The 20473-nt window shown below is 39.1% G+C and overlaps 1 protein-coding gene across 1 annotated transcript; it reads left to right on the top strand.

Moving 5' to 3' along the window:
* Window positions 1–5446: 5446 nt before the first annotated feature.
* On the top strand, window positions 5447–14816 carry wnt7aa (wingless-type MMTV integration site family, member 7Aa). Its single transcript, XM_057361751.1, has 4 exons — window positions 5447–6237; window positions 6709–6935; window positions 10408–10679; window positions 12486–14816. Exons 1-4 carry the CDS (start codon window positions 6167–6169, stop codon window positions 12963–12965), a joined length of 1050 nt encoding a protein of 349 aa, XP_057217734.1. The 5' UTR covers window positions 5447–6166; the 3' UTR covers window positions 12966–14816.
* Window positions 14817–20473: the final 5657 nt, after the last annotated feature.

Raw genomic sequence — 20473 nt, 5'->3', positions numbered from 1 at the left:
GACCTAGGAAGTGGTCATCCTCAGTTAATGGCAACTGCAGCTTTTTATTAAGGCCGAACACATCAACTGTTGAAACTTATTGCATGTTTGAGATGTAGAAATGGTGACTCTTTGTAAGAAACTGTCTTGTCTTGTCTTGTGTGTCTGGATTTGTTCAGTTTGCCTGTTCTGGAGCTGCCTTGCAGCTATAATTATTGCCAGAAGTGCATCAAACAAAGTCAAGTTGCACAGAAGGGGGCAGTTGTCCCTGCATCATATGCCATATATAGGTCAGAAAGTAATTTTCCACACATAAATCAAGCGTGTGTTAATAATCTGAATGTAGAAATGTATGCCATAGATGGTAGCAAATTAATCTGAATTTAGATTTGTAATTTTCAGTAGCCTATATACTTTAAATAGACTATGTTGGGGAAAAAAGTTGTAAAACCTTATCACAACACACACATACACACACCAAGAACAAATTGTTGACCATCATCATGTTTTTCTTGCTTTGTGCTGATTTTCTAAGGTTAAGTTTTATTTTGACTAAAATAAAATTTTATTGATATTGAAATGACAGATCACTTTTATTTTCATGCCCAAATTTAGGGTTTTGAGTGGAATATAATAATTCTTCCAAAATGTATTAAACGTAAAGCAGAATAAAGCAACCTCTTTTCAATTTTTAAATGAGAAATAGGGTAAATATTAGTTCATTAAGAAATATGAACAAATGCTTTATGGTTTTATAAAGGCCTATTTTTTGGTCTATTTTTTATTTTGAAAGAGATGTTTTTTCTTAGTATTTTATAAATCGTCATAATTTTGTATAATTACAACATGTTGTATTGTTGTTTGGCATGCTAATTTCTGACGTGCAAGTTTAGATATCAAAGTTTTTCTCGACACACAGCGACACCTGGTGTTGGTGAATAAAGCAACCTTACAGAAATATTCCAATGAGCATTAAAACATAATTTATTTGATAAGTATTTTACTGTAAGTATTTTAATAATAACTGTTTGTTGTTTAATTTCTGAAGTCTCCATTTAATGGGTATTATAACTTATATGTTTTATTTTATATATGTAATTACGCATTTAGATATCATACGAACTACGGTTTGGTTAAATACAGAAAATAACAGAAACAAATAACATTTGAAATTTTAGATAAAATATAACCACCTCATCACGTTAAAGATAATTTTACGGAAACTGAATGCATTTAGGGTTAAACAAACGGATTGCAGGGCGCGGGCGGAGAGCAAACATCCGGGTATTTTAGCTGTAGCACAGACTCCTTGCGCTGACTGCGGGTGTTCATCAGTATTAGCCATTAGCCGGCTAGCCTTCAGCCTCCACTGAGGACACAGTGAAGGTATGGGAGAGATTTTGTTATCCAAACGCCCCCCTGCTATTTTCAAAGAAAACAGCGTTGCATTTTATGGCACATTTGATTATTTTTCTTACGTCGGGTAAACTTTCTAACAAGTTTCTGATGCTCATTGCATTATTTATCAACGATATCTAAACTAGCTTGCTGGCTAGTCTGTGAGGGACTTTATCTTAGCGTGCCATCTTTATAGAGTTGATACATTTTATATGCTGTCCACGAAAAGGTTATTGTGCCCTTTTAAACGAAAATCGCAGTATCATTTATACGTGTCCCGAGAATTATTTTATTTAGGGAAAATGTTTCGCAGACTAGCACTAAAGGTGGAGGAGGAGACCGCCATTTTTTATGAATTAAGCGAGGGAAATTTAAGCAACCTACAAAGAGTTTATGAAGTCTAACTTAGACGCCAGAGTTCTAAACCATTATATAGAAAACCCAGGCATGGTCAATGAGTGGCTGTATTTATTCTATACTTGGTCTTAAACAACGTCGAATCGAATCACTAATCTTAAAACGCTAAATTTTACTGTCAGTCGTGAGTTCAGCTATTTATGGACTGTAGATGTACAGTACTTTTTTTATTACTTTTTTTATTACATGTGGGCTTGTTTAGCACTGAAGCAGGTTACAGATGATGATGTTTTCTCTAGTTAATCTGTTTTGACAGACAGCTCGTGCAAGGGAGCTTTAGCCGTGAGTGGCATTTCTGCTGCAAATTATGATAATTTGTATTCTTCATGATCGTATTTCTTGGCGAGTAGATTATGTATATGACGAATTCATGCTCTGTGTATGCTGCTTTACTGTCATGTCATGAACGTTAGATGGGCAGGCAGAAAAGAATCTTATGCATTTAAAAAATGGGTAAATGCTGATATGGTTGTTATTAAATCTGTGGAGACTCAGACTCAATACAGAGTTTATAATGAATTGCTTGATCTATTTTATAGAACCCCCCACCCCCAGTAAATTTAACTAATCATCAGATGCACTTTTAGTGGATAATTTACTGGCAGGGTTATGTGGTGATTTCAGAACTGTGCCCTTTCAAAGATGAATACACAGCATTGGAAAACATGCAGAACTGTCAGAATGTAAGTTAGGCTTGTTTTACCATATGCCAAGGGAGCAAATGTAATAGTTTCACTGCCAGCTTTTCAAAATGATCTTTTTGCCACTGTCATAGGACTTTGACAGTGTTTTGGAAAATGGTCCTGTTTTCTGTCAATGTTGACGAATAGCCTTTATTTTTCTATCCATAAAAGTGCGAAAGGAGCTGATTATTGGATTATCACTTACAAACATGTGCTGTGAGTTAGAGAATGGTTCGTCTAGTCTTCCCGAGTCTTTTTGCAATGTTATTTATTACATTAAATAAGTCTTATGTTTAACTATGTTATTTAAAGTTAAAATATGCACTTGCATTTAGAAATACTTATCTACCAAGATAGCTGCAACAAGCCTTGTTATCTTTTGCTTTCTCTTACTGACAACTTCCACCCCAGAGCCGAACTGGGCCTAGTTCCGAATGTGGCGGATTTTAATCTTATTTGAGATGTTCGTACGTAGCCAAGTCACACACAATGTCAACATGGCTTCCTGGTGCCGAGAGGGTGCCAATAACTTTGCCAGCCCCTCCATTTTGCTGCATTACCCAGGGTGTCTAATGCGGTTCGACGGAGCATTTTGTAGTCCTGTAGATTTCTGGTTGGGTCTCTTTATCTTATTTTTTATAATATGTGTTTAACGGTAGCTAGCAATGATATACTGTAAAACTTGTTTATTTTCTTTTATTTTGAAACATGGCATATTTTTGTCAGTGGATTGTCGACATGATAAAACTCAATTCAGAACCTTTTCCTGTTCACAGACCGTGCTTTTGGAAACGTTGTTGCCGAGAAGATTATCCTAACATGGCGGACATAAAGGATTTTGGAAAACGCCAATCCTGGTATTTTTATCGCATCCATGTACATTACTTCATTCACAGGTGGAAAGAAAGTGACATTTACACCGTGGGATGAGGTAGTAGGTTGTATAGTTTTAGGGTCACACCCACACTGGGAGATAACTATACAGCCTACTGTCTTTCTCAAAGTGAAAACGAAGCTACCACATTTTAGTCTACATTACCTGAAATTTAATATCAGCGACAGCGATACAGTTTTCATTGTGTTTCATGAAATATTGAAATTTTGTGCTTACTGTTACAATAGAAATGATTTGTATATAATAGTCTTAGTTATGTTGCTTTATTTAGACTACAGTGCTTGCACAGTGTGAGGTAGTAGATTGTATAGTTGTGGGGTAGTGATTTTATCCTGTGTAGAAGTTAACTATACAATCTATTGCCTTCCCTGAGGGGCAGAAATGCACACCATATTATATTAGACTATAAAATGCAATGTTTTTATAACATTTTGTCAATTTCTTGAAATAAATATTTTGTCTGAAAACTGTTTTTTGTGGAGCCTTGTGTCATTTTTTATTACAAATACAATAAATTGTAATCATTTTTTGATTTCGAAATTGTTGTCATTGTTTTGTCTTGAACTATTAAGAATGTACCAGTCTATGCTTGACTGTTTGACAGGCAGACAAATTAAATATGTACACACTAAGAGTGTCAGATGTGTAGTATGAGATGAAAATGAAAAAAGACGGTAATTATTGAACGCTTGTCTGAATTTTTTTTTGTCCCTATCTTGTCTGGAATAGACATTCAATCCAGAAGATGGCGCCCCTGCATCGTCTATATTAAATCTTTCCTTTTGTCAGCTGCAGATGTCGCTGGCAGTTTTTACGCTAATATTGTTTTGTGTTGTTTACTGGCATTAGTTCTTCCTATGGAAAATATTATGACATTTCAACAAAATTAATTACTCTGTTGAAATTAGGAATTATTGAATTATTAGGAATTAAGGAATTCAGCCTGTGTTGGATTTATTATCGCATGTTGGATGCCTGCTCCTCAGGCTTACTATTATTAGTAATATTCCTCAAAAGCTATCATTTTTCTCCGTTTGGTGAAAACTGGCTGAAGGGTCTGTGGCTAGTTACGTTTTGTAATTTTGGGATGAGGGTTGCCTAGCAACTGGAGGTTGTACAACATTTAAAACGTCAGCCCTGCTGTCCCGTTCGAGGTAGCACCTCCGAATTTTACGTGCGGCTCCCATTTCTCATAGGGGGACAAATGTAAAAATCTTAAAATTTAGCCATTTAAACTTTTTTTTCATATCATACTCGTTAACAAATACGTTATTTAACAGGTGTTTTTTGGACTTTAAAATAAATTGTAATGTCCTGAATATGCCTTAATAGAGACCAATAGAACGTTAATGTGGGGCTGTTCCTTTAAGACAAGGGCTTAACTTACGATGAGTGATGGTTGCAGTGTCCAATCATAGTTCTTAATCAAAAAGCACGATAAAAAGGCACTTTACACTTTTGTGTTTTGATACATAAAAGTTTGCAGTTATTGACCAAAGGATACAATAAATATTGAACTTAAAATGTAATTGGTAAGAATGTTGTCTTCAGCGAAGGTTTAGTTTGTATCTAACCATTTTCCGGGAACAAATTGGCAATGATTATGAACTGACAGGTGTAAACGTTAAGCTGCAATATTACAGACGAAAGTCAATCAAATGTGATACTCAAAGCCCATCAGATGAGTCTATTGATACAATGTTGTAGTGGGACATATCGGGAAAAGCAATGTCCTGAAACTTTGGATTGAGATTTAAATTATGAACAGAAATATATTTTATCTACTGCACAAAATCGTCATGTAACGTTACTCTCAGGGATTCACTAACTGCTACCTGCAGATATACAATTGTTGAAAAGGAAACAACCAAAAGTCATTACAGTCTATTGGAGCGTTTTTAATATTTTTATTTTAATATTTGATTGTTGTACTGCTCTTGACCACCGAGTCAGCAAGCACAGTACATGACATCTATATTTTGGAAGGTGTTTGGATGAGCCCATATCTCACCTCGTAATTAACTTGAGGTGGGTGAGGGGAAAACTAAAGTCGAACAAGTTTTCTTTTCACATGGGAGGAGCAAACGGGTGCAGGAAAATAGATAAAAGCTCTGTTTAAGAAGCTGGAGTTACTGCGATATGATTTTCGACAAAGAGCATAGTGATTATTCTTTTTTTGCTTAGACTGCTTATTATGATATTACAGTGACAGCGTGTTTTTATGACATCATCTGTCGCTTAATACTCAAGTTTTCAATTGTCGTACCTCAAAATCAGGGTTTTACCTCTCTACGTATCGTAGGTTAACTTTATACAGACTTGTTTTGTTGAACGCGGGAAGGCGCGTGTGCTCGCTGCGTGTTTCTGTGCAATTAGTCGCGTTATCAACCTGCTGGTGGTAGTCCACTTGCCTTCAAGCACCGCACAGACATAAAAGGAGTATTGGAGGGTCTAACTTACTCCAGAACACACCCTGATAGATTTAACAGATAACGTTACTGGAGAAAGGGTGCTGTGCATGTAAGATCGAAAGGTTAATCTTTTAAATTACAATTTTACGTACTTTTTAGGAAAGCGATACGCGTAAAAGTGACCCAGAAGCGGTACATATGCAGAATAACATTCATCTCCACAAGTCCCGAAGGATATCAGCCCAGGTGTTCACCTCAACTTCTCACGGAGTTTTGCATCCCTCTAAGGACTTGGTTTACTTGTGATAAAACCTCTCGTCGGCGGGTTAGACCCATCAGGAAACTATTTCTATTTCAGTCTATTAACTAATTAAAGACTGAACATGAGTAGGAAAACACGTCGCTGGATTTTTCACATTTTCCTCTGCTTGGGGATTATATATTTGAAGATTGGGTAAGTAAGGGAAAACGGAACGTGTTTACTTCTTGCAACGTTGAAAATATGTGCTACTCTCTTGTGGGAACAAATAAGTTAATTTCATTTCTAATAGCCTGTAACAATTATCGGGGTCACAATTACGCATTTTACGCAAGTGTGCCGGTATTTTGACACTTGATGCATTATTATAGAAAATAAACATAACCTTATTTCATGTTTTATATATTGTTGATCAGTTTAAACTTTCACATGCGTTTTAGAAATGTTATTTTTTTCTATCGTTGGTCGATAGTCTCGATAGTAGATTTGATTTATTTTTAATAGCTATCCAAATGTAAACTTATTGCGTGTTTTTATTTCATTTTAATTAGGATTTGGCCATTGCTTTTGACAAATTCCGCGAAAAAATGATCATTCAACTGTAGGCTATCAGTGTTCCTTTTTGTCTTTGTAAATATAAACAGCGCTTATTTTTAAACTTCACAGCGGCTTTTCCTCCGTGGTTGCGTTGGGAGCGAGCATAATCTGTAACAAAATTCCTGGTTTGGCCCCTCGTCAAAGGACTATCTGTCAAAGCCGACCTGACGCTATCATTGTCATTGGAGAAGGAGCGCAAATGGGAATCAATGAGTGTCAGTTTCAATTCAAAAATGGAAGGTGGAACTGCTCGGCCCTCGGGGAGAGAACTGTCTTTGGAAAAGAGTTGAAAGTGGGTATGTTACCAAATTATTACATTTACACTATTAATGTTGATTTTTTTAAGGTTTTGTGGTCTCCTATTCAAAAGTACCAGGAGGGAAAGCAAAGTGAAAAGAGAAGTGATTTTTCTTTCAAGCCCTTTAAGCCTAAATAAATCTGTTTTAAACAAGAAAAGTTCAGCTTGCCCATAATAAGCAGGCGTCCAGTTTTCCACTTTGCAGATGCAAAGATGTGATAAGCTTGCACTCTGTGTTCTCATACACCTGCTAGCACTCTTAGAAGAATTTCTTTGTAAAAAGAGACAGAACAAACATTGGACAGTGTCTGCATCCTGCTACTTACTTTGACATCTCATTTGAACTGATTTGTCATTGAATGTAAGGCTAATGTCTAGTGTCTCTCACGCCACAGTAACAATGTAAGGTAAGTTTCAGCTGCATTCGTGGAGCAAGTGCCAGCGTGGCTGGATTTATAGCCCTCTCAACAGTCCACCCTCTCAAAAGAATTCTTTTTCTAGTTGTCCCCGTCTTATCTGTAGATTTTAATGATTTGGCAGTCGGGGTTTACACTTTACCACGGGTATAAGTTACAGTGGCTGAATGGCAGGACCAGAAGAAAGTACAGTATTGTAAAGAAATGTTACAATTTGTCACCTTATAAGGCACAGAGAGACAAAGCAAAACTAATTAAGCCAGTTTTTTTACTAAGGGTAATGTTATCCATTTTCCTAAGGCAAACTTTGGCATGTTAAGGGGTCCCCTTCAGCGCTATTGAACCAACGACACTTTGATGAATGGTGGTGTAAAGTACTTTGCTTCAGTTTCCGACCCTCTTGCGCTGAGAAAGTAGGATTATCGAGTTGTTTTCCTCATGAAAGATGGCTGCAGGGAGTTTTGACGCTCGAATGTCTGAACTCTACTGGAAATAAACCCCAATACAAGGTTTAAAGAATTGTTTTTTTCACTCCTTTTACTGTAGGATCCAGCCAGTGTTGGTAGGGTGGTTGAGGCCCAGGGGAACAGCTTAGATCTGTAGAGACTTGTATCTATCGCTGAAGGTGAAGTTGTATTTTATCCTTCTGCATCAAAGGCAAGGGCCTCCTTAAAAAAAGCAGGATTTCTTCTTTCCATTTCATTCTAGATCTGCACACGCTCATTGAATGGATGCCTGGATCTGTTGTGGGTCCTGATTATATTGTTTAGTGCCCGGACAGCTGCTATAGGTCTCACGTTGTGCCCTCTCCATCCAAACACCGGAGAGCTGACGCTGACCTACCGTGACAGACCGTGGTCTCTGTTTCTGAAGTGGGCCGGGAGGCCAGCCCTCCAAAAGCCCAACTGTTGTATTTAGCCAGACGGCTGTTGTGTATGGTCGGTATAGGGAGGGTTAAGGAAAGCGGACAACCGTTCAAACAGGATTGGTTTCAGTGGCTGTATGACCATTCATGCTCACAGTAGCAGAAGCCTGAGAGATGAAGAAGAGGTGGTTAATCCTGCGGGGAGGGGCTTGTGTCTGAGTAATGTGCAATAATTTTCAGGGCCTGGTACCAAGGTCCACATTTGGCACACTTGACTCCTCTTGAGATGCACTTTTTGCATGTTAAATACGTAGCTTTAAGCACGGCTTTTTTCAGTACCCGCGTACCTGTTCACCTTTTGATTGTGCATGTGAATGAAGATGTGATTGAGATATCGCCTGGAGTGTGTATTGCTCGAAATCAGCTGCAGTTGGAGAGATATGCGAAAGGCATATCATTGCGTTACTTTACATTGGCTGAGAGCAACCCTCCTAAATCTTCTCTGACTTAACCACCCTCTGGTATGCTCAAAAATAGTTTTCCTCCAACAGCATTAATATGCCTCAAGTCCAGACAAGTACATTGTATGAGGTTTATAAATTAACCTCTTGCATTTACAGTTTTGGCAAGAGACGTCTCACACAGAATTATGCTATGCCACTGATTCAGATTTCTTTTGAAAATAAATGACGCTCTTGTCATAACACACATGTTTTATGGGCGTCTTATCAGCTGTGTTTGTGTTCAGAATATCTTGATTTAAGTAAACGTAGCAGTCGTGATATAACACAAACAAGAAGCTGTGTAGAATTAAGAAACTTTTTAAGATTTGCTTCGAATCTAGCCTACAGTCTATTTTCTTTCTTTTGAGATGCATCCCTTCTTCCCTGGCGACAAGCCCAAACAACTCATAAAAATCTCAACATAATTGATGCCCCAAACTGGCCTTTGTTAAATTGCATGGGCAGAGATCCAAGATGTTTATCATCAGAAGATCAACACATACCAACATAAGTGAGTTTCAGGAAACCACTGAAGACTCTTGATCCTTTTGAAGGTGAAAACTCCAAAATTGCTGAGCTGGACTGCTGATATTTTTACATATCTGTGCATTTTCCAATTCCGTCTTTTAAGACATTAATTGAAGATACGCATGACATCACTCTTTATGAGGCCTAAGAGTTGAAAAGGTTAACTTTAAAAAAAGAAAAAAGCATTTCTTCAGTTCCAGATGTGTAAATGATTCTTAGGACAGTCAATAAATGATGACTTATTAATCCAGTAAATGACATGTACATTTCCGGGAATGTTAACATAACTAAGCAACAATCAATATACTGTATCTTAAAATCACCAGGTTTACTTAGCCAAATGGAAATGGAATTTTATTCAGCTTCGCCTTTTCTTTTACTGTACAAGCCAAAGATTTGTAATCAGACAAAGATTGGAGCAATCATCCTCTTTTGACTAATCACTTAAATATTGCATTAAAGAATCTTGGAGAAGTCGTTCTCAAAGTTGGAGCCTGTTAAATATTTCACTTAAGAGTTCTCTGTTGTTTCATGTCACCTTGTCACAAGAGCTTGAAAAAGCCTTCCCTTGTTAGGATTTTCTGATCTATCTCCGTCCATATAAATTGAGCGCGCAGTTAACCTGGAAGTGCCCTGTTCAACAGTGGCAATCAATTACAGCCGTGCTCTGGCCAGGGAGGCACCGCATGCCTGAGGAGTTCATCTCCACAGGGTGGATCCACCGTTCTGACGGAAGCTGGGACAGTGGCCAGACTGGAGCCTAAACACATACCCTCTATCTCCACCGTTCTATTGTCTGAAATAAACTCTTGTCCTTTGAGCTTATTAAAAAGATGGACCATTCCTTCCTTCACCCATCTGTGTGCAAACAGCTTGTCTTTATGTTTCCTCTTTTTGACAACTGAAGGACGATTATTTGTGTGTTGAGTAATCGCAGGTATGTGATCTGTTTGTTTTCATGGCCCTGTTAACCTGCGCTGGGTTCTACATCACTTTCTATTAGACCGCTCTCACACGTTTACTGTTAGTGCAGGATAAATGAACGATGAACCAACACATTTTATTATTACTATGAGTGTGAAGCTATGTCAGGTATGTTTGGGGGTGGGGTGATGCTGTCTGAGAACAGTCTGACTAAGAATGTTCTTTTGCTTCCAGGCAGTAAGGAGGCGGCCTTCACTTACGCCATTATCGCCGCCGGGGTCGCCCACGCCATCACGGCGGCCTGCACTCAGGGTACCCTGAGTGGCTGTGGATGCGACAAAGAAAAGCAAGGCTTCTACAACCAAGAGGAGGGATGGAAGTGGGGCGGATGCTCGGCTGATATCCGCTACGGCCTGAGCTTCTCGAAGGTGTTTGTGGACGCACGAGAGATCAAGCAGAATGCAAGGACGCTCATGAACCTTCATAACAATGAAGTGGGACGGAAGGTACATAGTGCAAGTCTTACATTGCATATATAGTCTTATATAACTCCATTTGCTACTATGCTTTGAAGAATAGTTTAATAGATTAGCGAAGAGCAACTTCAATTGTAGAAAGTAACTTTTTTGCCATTTGAAATGATGGTAAAGTAGGAAAGTATACGAAGGGGTGTGGCACACAAAACAATGTTTGATTCTTAATTTACAGTCATGAAGTCAAAAAGATTCTGAAATTAAATATTAAAACAGCATCAACGTTCATACCCATACTTTGAGCACTTTGACTGACCTTCATAAGCTGTTCATCATTCACTGCCAAAGTGCCAATCTGAAGTGTGATGTTTCAGCACTCTGGACAGAGCTTCCTCCAGGGCTTTTAAACCCGAAGCCTGACCAGTAACCTTCTGTAATGATTCACATTCACCAATCCGTTGTCTGTAGCAGATGAATTCAGTTCTATAGCAATTCACACAAGTCATTGTGTTCTGGTTGTAACTGAACATATCATTATACCGCACCCACGATTTTGATTGATTAATGAGTTACATTAAAGCACCTTAGTGAGGGGGCGTGGCCTCTCTTAAGGAACATGGATTTTTCCTGTGTAAGCTTTTCCCGAGACTGTTTATCAGGAATCAGCAGCATGACCACACTAAGCCTGATATGCATCCCAGCTTGCAGACAATTGCAACGAAGACTCCAGCATGTCTGAGAGTAAGAAAGGGAGAACAAAATAATTAAAAAGCAAGGTGAACGCTTTCCCACCCACACCAAGAGCAGAACACGAGAGAAAGAGCAAAACAGAGAGAGAGAGAGAGAGAGAGAGAGGACACATTAACCAATCACATTACACTGCCTGGAAAAGACAATTCACTGATGCCAATCACGCCATTCAGATATCTTTCATATCTAAACAGGCACTCCGCTTCAGTGAGTTCTGCTTTCATTTGCCCATTCATTCATATATTCTGTGCAAACCTGTGCTTGCTTTTTGCACTGGTAAAACTATAGCGAGGGTATACAAAAATGATTGGCACGTGTTGTGGATTAAAAAATAACAAAGTAGTGCTCGAAATGTCTTGTTATCACCTGCGGAGTTTGACTTGTTGTGTAGGCACCTGAAACCGGACTCCCGAGCTTTATCTGTGTACACTACACACAGGGCGATTGTTGTAGGAACTCTGCGATCATCATTCAGTCATTGTTTATATCATATCCTGTGCAGATTCTGCTCCATTGCTTATACAAGACAAGAGACTTCTACAGACAACCTCTGATAGTTTGCCCCTTGAAACAATTTGTTGCGCTTGTTGTGTACACAAACGAGTAGGCTTGCTACATGGTGTCAGAAAGCTGGTTAACACACGGACTGGGTTTCGCAGGCCAGAAGGAATGAGGTAGTATAGCACTGCAGGTTTAACAATCTTTGCATTCTTTAAATCGGAATGTTAAAAACCTTTGTCTCAACCTGTTAAAACCATTCCCGGAAATATGCTCTGAAATACTCGACTGTATGCACAAATTTTGCCGAGGGTGACTGCACTAATCTCTGCTGTATTGTTAGGCCAGTCAGATCCGCGGTTTGCTGAAATGTGCCTTATGTTTGATGTCAATATATGCAAAATGTTTATATCACATACCTTTTCATAAATATGCTAAAGCAAGTGTCATTTCCTTTCTCTGACATTTCCATCTTCTGTAATGGGTGACTGCACACTGAAAATGTGTCACCGAATCAACTTTCAGAATTACCTCAGGCTATGATTATATATTCCTAAGCAACCTTAAAGTATTGACTTGTTTCTTTTTCAGATATTGGAAAAGAACATGCGTTTAGAGTGTAAATGTCACGGCGTATCTGGGTCCTGCACCACCAAGACCTGCTGGACCACTCTCCCAAAGTTTCGCCAGCTTGGTTACATCCTCAAGGAAAAGTACAACCATGCCGTGCACGTGGAACCGGTACGAGCCAGTCGAAACAAGAGACCCACCTTCCTCAAGATTAAAAAACCATACTCGTACCGGAAACCCATGGACACTGATTTGGTGTACATCGAGAAGTCGCCCAACTACTGCGAGGCAGATCCCGTGACGGGCAGCATGGGAACCCACGGCAGAATCTGCAACAAGACTTCTCAGCAGGCCAACGGCTGCGACCTCATGTGCTGCGGCCGAGGATATAACACGCACCAGTACTCCCGCGTGTGGCAGTGCAACTGCAAGTTTCTTTGGTGCTGCTACGTCAAGTGCAACACCTGCAGTGAGCGGACAGAAGTGTACACGTGCAAGTGATATATTTATTGCGGAGGTATTTATGCACAGCCGTTTTTGACTGGTAGAGGGTCTGAAAGAGTCACAACACTGATGATGACCACCGTTATGGATTCAAGGTAGAAAATAGAGCCCTTTGCACAGAATGCTCGGATCTGGTGGTGTTACCGTGAGTCCAGATGGAGAAATTTGCATGCAAAGAATGCAGCTCCAGAGCTACGCTGAGAGCTTTGGTATTGGTACCGGAAGACACCTGTTTGTTCCATTACTGAGCAACAGAGCGAAGTAGCCTGCGAAAAGCTTGATCTGTGGACCATGAGAAGGACGTGGGCTGTGGTCGCGGGGTGTTCTGCCCCGCCGGTAGTGTGAAAGTACTTCTTGAGGAACTTTTGGCAAAAAGACATGGGCTGAGGGATGGCCGTTGTAAATTTTCCAACACAAAAATTGCATGGACACAACAATGGCTATATTTAACGGTTTATTTAGAAAAAACAGCTAATTTATTTAATAAGAAAACTACTGATTTTCATCTCGTGTTTACTAGCTTAGACTTTAGGTTGTGTTTTGATGTTGTTTTTGCATAAAATCAACTGACCAAGTTTTACACTGTATTTTCATGTGCTGTAGGGATGAACCTACGACAATGCATGATACAAAAACAGCAGTGCGCTGCACTCAAGATAATTGCTAGTCTCTGAACGCGGAGACACCACTGTCTTTGTGTTTCTGTGCTGACATTTTAACCCTCTACGTCAGTGTCAACCCTTGCACATATATTCTTTGTACAAATACACACTGGAATTGAGCATCGTGTGAAGGCTAATTCATTTCAAAGCGAACAGAGCCACTTTTTTCAGAAAAGACAATAAGCCAATTTGCATAGGATATTCATTCAGAGGTCCTTAGAACAATCGGATTTCCCACTTATATTTAACTTTATGACCTCAGCTGACACAAAGGTTTATGCTAATGTGACCCCAGGCTCCCCTCTCTTTTGGCAAATATTTGCTGTATGGGCAGAGAAACAGAATAAGTGAAAAATTCACTTTGGAATGAAATGGCCAACATTCAGGAGATGCTTCCACCTGCTACCGATATCGAATGTTGAGATCAGATACCTGATCCTGTTAATGCTATACATTATAGGTAATATAACACTTTTGCTGCTAGTCCTGTTCTGTTTTGCAACAGTAGTTAATGCTAGTGTTTTGCGCGTTGTGAGCAAATGTGGTTGTCCAGACAGATCGTCCCTACGTTGTCGTATATTTTCTAAGAGATTATTTTTATATGAGTATTTTATTTATTTTGTGTAAAGGAAAATCCCACTACCGATGTCCTTTAGACGGACAGAAATTAGGGAGATAAGCTAAAAACAGTGTGAGCATGATTGTGTCATGGTACCAGCTTGATCACTTGTGTTTATTTAATCTACATCGTGTAAACTGCAACTACATTGTGTTTGTGAAGTAACGCTCATAATGGTGTAGTTGGCCTAGTACACAATGTCTTATTTCAGCATGAAAGCCAATCAGTAAACAGTTAAGCGTAGCATCGTCATGACAACAGTCCCCGATGTGGGATCGATAAGGGAAACTATAGTAAACTAATCCTGGGACAAAACTCTTTGGTACGGAGTAAAATGCATGACTGTTGGAGGGGTTGAACCAAAGAACAACTGAAATGAAGCGTGACTCTGTCAGGAGTTTAAAAACATGCCGGCCTTGATGTAACTGATATTTCGCAACAGTCTGTGATTTCAATAGATGTCTTGCCAAATTGATCGTACATGGTTGTGTCATCATAAATGGTTGAAAAATGTTGTGCATTATGTTTTGAACAGTGTTAATAAATATTTCCTTGGCTTGCACCGTTTTTCCTGTTTATTACGAATTTTTCATGTTTGTTCTTAATGTTTATTCATTTTATAGATGAACTCAAATAGTTAGGTTTTACAACGCACCTAATCTCAACTAAATGACCTGCTAGTCACATGGTCTACATCATCATACAGCTTACCAGAACACAAAAAGAGACGTCACCAATTTGGTGATGCCTTAACTGATTAGTATCAGCCACAAAACACCCATTGCTAAGTTATGGTTGACTAGCGATTTGGGCACTTTTTAGCGCGGATGACCGCAGGGCAAGACGGAAGCTTAAGAAAGCTCTTGCATGTTAATGGTAGGGCTGGTGTAAGGCTTTAATTGATGAGCGGTGTTAAGGAGGGTGTCTCAGCAATGGGCAGATAGAGGGGGAGAGGAGGGGTGATGGATTACTCTGACATCTGCTTCATTCACTTCCCAGCGCCGTCACCACAACAACGCCACCGTGGCCCCCAAAAATGCTGTCCAGTCTCCCTGAGAAGCGGACCTGCCCATTAGCGAAATGTTAACTATGCAAAATCCAGCTAACTTTTGGATGCTATTTATTTTGTCCCCCCTCCCCAAAAGGCGAAAGGGACGGCAAAAGAGGGGCTTTGCCATTGTGAAGGATGATGTCAAGAGGAATTCGAATCCAAAAGTTAGAAAAGATCTTAGCTTCACCCCCTTGAATAATCGTCACAAAACATCCCATTGAGAATCAGATGAAAACTCATCAATAGGCAACAGCGTGAAAAGGCAGCTGGCCAAACAGCCTCGGTTAAAGTAACACGGACACCCAGTCACCATGAGCTGAATCACAATATTGTGTGGTTTTGAAAAAGCTTTTGGATGTTACTCTCTTTGGCTCAGGCTCTTGCTTCTTTTCCATAGCCTGAATGGCATGACGGAGGAGAGCTTAACACATGTAGATGGAGGAGACAAGAAGTGCTAGGAGAACAATTAAGGGGAGACAAATTCCACATCTAGCTGCCTCCTTTCGTTATGTCTTTGCCTTCCTTTTACAATGAGGCCATTTAGTTAACAGAGACTCTCTGTGAAACACTTGTCTAGGAGTTGAGTTTTCTTGTCGGCGTGCCAGTGTGCCAAACCCCCCTCAGTTATTTTATTGTGCCTGCTAACTTCATATCGTGTCACTTTCTTGTAGCCCGTTTGTACTGCAGATAAACGTGAGAGCCACCTGTGCAATCACAGTTAGGGCCAAAAACGTGAGTTAAAACCTCCATCCAGGTGTTCAGCATGATCGTCTGACATCAGGGACAACACCTGACTGCCGTTATTGTGTTGAATATCAATTATTGTCTGCCGGCAACTGCAAATACCACGAATTGCATTGAAATGCTAATTAGGATTCCCCGCATTGTTCTCCTATAAACTGCACTGTTTCCCTGCAAACCCATTCATCGGTTCATGTCAACGGCTGTCTACAAACGTGATGCTTGAACTGAGCCTTCCTCAGCTAACGTGAGCTTTATGAGCTACGCTGGGCACACCTGGATTCTCTTTCATTTTTAACTACTGTACCAACCTGTCTATCTGAAGCAGTACTGCTGTTCTTGTGTTAAGACCAGACCAGACCAGACCAGAGAAGACTGGCAGTGAGATTTCCTGGGATGATTTCAGAAACTGTCAACTTCTAATGTCTTGGTGAATGTTATACCATCTAATCTGATTTAATCTTTATACAGTGTGTGCCCAGCAAACAGGGAAGCTTTGGTGATGATTTCATTGAGGTTACTGATTGTCTCTATTGGGAGATGGGTGTAATTCCAGTAGGTGGGAGTCATTCCTGCAGTGGGCTTAAACAACCGCCCCAAGATGAAAAATGTCTAAAAACCACTAATAAACCCACTATCTTATTAAAATGCTTAGTGCTGGCTCTTCTTTAAAATGGTTTTATTGCGCAAGCATGCACTTTAGGTATTGTTGAGAAGGAATACCTAAATGGGATTTACTTAAAGGGCAAATGGGACATAAAACCCTATTCCACATATCAGATATCAACCATAAATCAGACCAACAATGCTCATTACAGAGAGAAGAGACAGTTTAAAATATTACACTGGCACACCTACCATTTGTCAGTTTCATCATTAAAAATACTGTTAGCATGTAGGAATAACTCTTTAAGTGCATGCAAGTATAATATGGCAAACAAGGGTCTTGGGAAATTTCTTTAGTGTTCACTACTGGTCAAAAGTTCAGGCTCACTTGTTCTTTATTATTTTTTCCACATTAATCTCATCCAAACTAACACAAATAACTATGGGAATTATGTTGTTACTAAATATCCACAATCCATCAAGTGTTGCATTTTAGCATATTCCTTTTGCAAAATATATTTGCAAAAATATATTTTTATAAATAAAAAATGACCAGCTTCTTGAAGCCTCACCCCGAGATGTCTTTAAAGAGTATTGGAGTGTATTGTCATGCTCTTTTTGGCTTTTCTTCATGTAAGAAAAGTAATTTATTTTCAAACACAATTTTTTTTTCAAATTAACATTTTTATTTTAATGAAATAAACATAAATGTTGGCACAATTATATATAGTTTGTTTACTAATTTCATTTAGGATTATGTTATCAAGTCTGAAGGTTTCTTTACATCATTAGAAACATTACAGTCAAGTGACCCAAAACATCTGACTAATATTGTACCAGTGTTATATTATATTTTTATTTTCAACTAAAGTTTCTATAAGGGTGGACGTAATCTGCGCCGATTCTCAGAAGTTGTTCATTTCTATTTACTAGTTGATCAGCTATAATTAGCGTCTTATGTCTGTTTAACTAGTCTACAATGCTTGACCATACAACTAATCCTACATTGACTGTAATCCCATTGAAGTGGTTATCGCAGATCTGACATTGTGCAATTACATGCTTTGATGTTTTCTTTGAATTTGCACAGGCCACAAAACTGAGTGATGAAGAGACAACAAAATACAAATACAAAATAAAATCTACTCAGGTGCTGTCATATCATGAACTGCCTTACCTTAATTGTAATAATGCAAATATATGAGCGCAGGAGACAGCATGTCAACCCTTTGGAGATCAAATTGTATACAGTTTCTTTTCAGAGATCAAAATAATTTAACACTTTTTCCTCCAGCTGTATGTTTTGAAGTATCATGGTCCCTTATACACAATCCACTTTGCACGTGACAAAGATGATCTGTGTATGTGCAGAACCACAACAGGAGATGTTTTGTATAATAACAGAATCACAGTTGAGCTCATTTTCAGTTCCTAATCCTGAAATGTGTGTGCGAGTGTTGCTTTGTTTATTTGGAGGATATAGGCTGGGTGGCAGCGGGGATTTGAAGTATCACTTAAGACACATTCCACAGGTTGTGAGTTTAGTTGCTGACAGTTGTATAGCCGAATGAAGTGCACGACACAGGAGGTCTCGCGCAGCCTCGTACAATGAAGCCGATCTCTCATGTTGCCATAGGAAATACCATCAAACTGCTCTTAATTACAGATCTCCCTCCCTGCTGGCCTCTCCTCATCATGTGTGGCATGTGTCTAGAATTACACTTTATGTATAATGTCTTCCCAGACCTGTGCCAGCATGTAACTCAACCCAATTTGTGGAATATAGAAGAACAATATTGCGGGGATATTTAAAGCACACAGCCCAGGTGGAGTTGCAGGTACATTAAACGGCTGGTGTGCGCACCCTCGCCCCATCCCTTCAGACGTGTAAAGAATGTGTTAATGACTCCAGTCAAAGACGACCCGAGGACTGGAGGCCAAACGATCGGGAAGGCTGTGAATACATCAGCACGGGAGCCTGTTCCAACTTAATGCGGTGAAAACTGTAATTTTCAGAGAAAGGAACAGAAATAATAGCAGGATTATGGCGGTAAAGCAGCCATGTCCGTGGCCTAAAGCACAGGGATAAGTGTACATTTGCTCTTTCCGTGCCTCAAGTTCTTAACACAGGAGGATGTTGGCGGCTTTTATTGGGGCTTTTGCGAATCACTTTCATCTGCGTGTTTGTGTGATCTAAATGTTTTTGATTGCTACTTGTAGTATATGAAATGAATAGACGCATGGACTCGTGTGATGTTTCTTCATGGAATGAGATTTGAGATAATGTTAAGATAAGTTTCTTTCTCATCACCATCACGAAAAGCTATATTATCATCATAATCACACTTGTTGTGCAATTGCACACAGATCTTAACATACTCATGTCGATATACTGAACTATACCAAGTTCGTCTTAAGAGTACTACAATGATATCTCCAGCGTTTTTGCATGTGATAAAAAAGAATGCGTGAAAAATCATACGAACCATATAGCAAAGCGAAGCATGAGAAATGGTTAAAGATGACAGCTTCACGTCAAATACGCTTTCCCGACGTTACATTTATTAATTCACTCTTCTTTTTCATCACCTCTTCCAGAGTACAGTTAGCAAGGAATGTGGCGGTGCATCATCACTGATGGTCTCCTTGAAAGAAGAAATAAAAACAGTAGGGTTGTAGTGACAGAGCAAACCATAGAAAGTCTGTGTTTTGAACCGTTTGATGACAGACGAACTCTGCATCACTTAAATTAGGACAATCGAGTCAGCAGCAAAAGACATTGAATGACAAATGCAACAGAAATGACTTCATTATTTACATCCACATGTAGGCAGGATGTTCTAACAGGTATTCTACAAAATAAAACTTGAATAAAATGTAAAAGTATTTAATAAAAAAAAATAAAATGAGGTTTGGTGCATGGGACACTATATATAAAAGCATAGAGAATCATTTTTTATACCTCAAAGCAAAAAGCCATATGTGACCCTTGACCACAAAACCAGTCATAAGGGTCAATTTAGATCGATCGGGACGAAATTCAGATTTATACATGATCTTAAAGCTGAATAAATAAGCTTTCCAATTATGTATGGTTTGTTCGGATAGGACACTATTTGGTTGATATACAACTATTTGAATATATGGAACCTGAGGGTGCAAAAAACTTAGGTAATTCCAGCAGCGAGCGAAGTTTGTAGGTCATTTTTGTTCAGGGTTTTGCTGCATCCACTCACAAAAATGTTTTTATATTTACAGTAGTAAATTATCTTCATGGAACATGATCTTTACTTATTATCTTTTGGCATAAAATAAAAATATATCATTTTGACTTTTGTCACAAATATACCTGTGCTACTTATGGCAAATTCATGCAAAAATGAGAATAAAATTATTAATGAATATAATTAAAATAACTCAGTCTTCACCCTAGTTCAAGTCCAAGTGTTTGATTTCGACACCGAAAGCACCAGACTAACTTGAGTCCTACATGATAAGTACAGTAAGCCAAAACTTTAGCCCTTAGCCCACAGGCTTTATGGGACTTTTGTTGCCCTCTTTTTGGTGCACCCACCACAACCCCCAGCACCACCACACCCCTGATATATAAGAACATTTAGGAAACTTGAGCAATGTTTTCCTCTTTCAGTTATGTGACATATCTGGCTCTAGGGCCTATATGTCTGTACTTTAACTAGTCATATTTCAAAACGTACAGTACAATAGTTCAGTGCCTAATTCAGTCATACAAGACTTTGGAGACTAGTGTATATAAGGTAAATTAGATAAGGACAGCGATTGTGTTACATCATTGCGTTCAGTATCT

This window comes from Triplophysa rosa, linkage group LG20 (assembly GCF_024868665.1).
Source record: "Triplophysa rosa linkage group LG20, Trosa_1v2, whole genome shotgun sequence".
Lineage (NCBI taxonomy): Eukaryota > Metazoa > Chordata > Actinopteri > Cypriniformes > Nemacheilidae > Triplophysa > Triplophysa rosa.
Note: the sequence above shows the minus strand (reverse complement) of the source record. Positions and strands in the feature narration are given on the sequence as shown.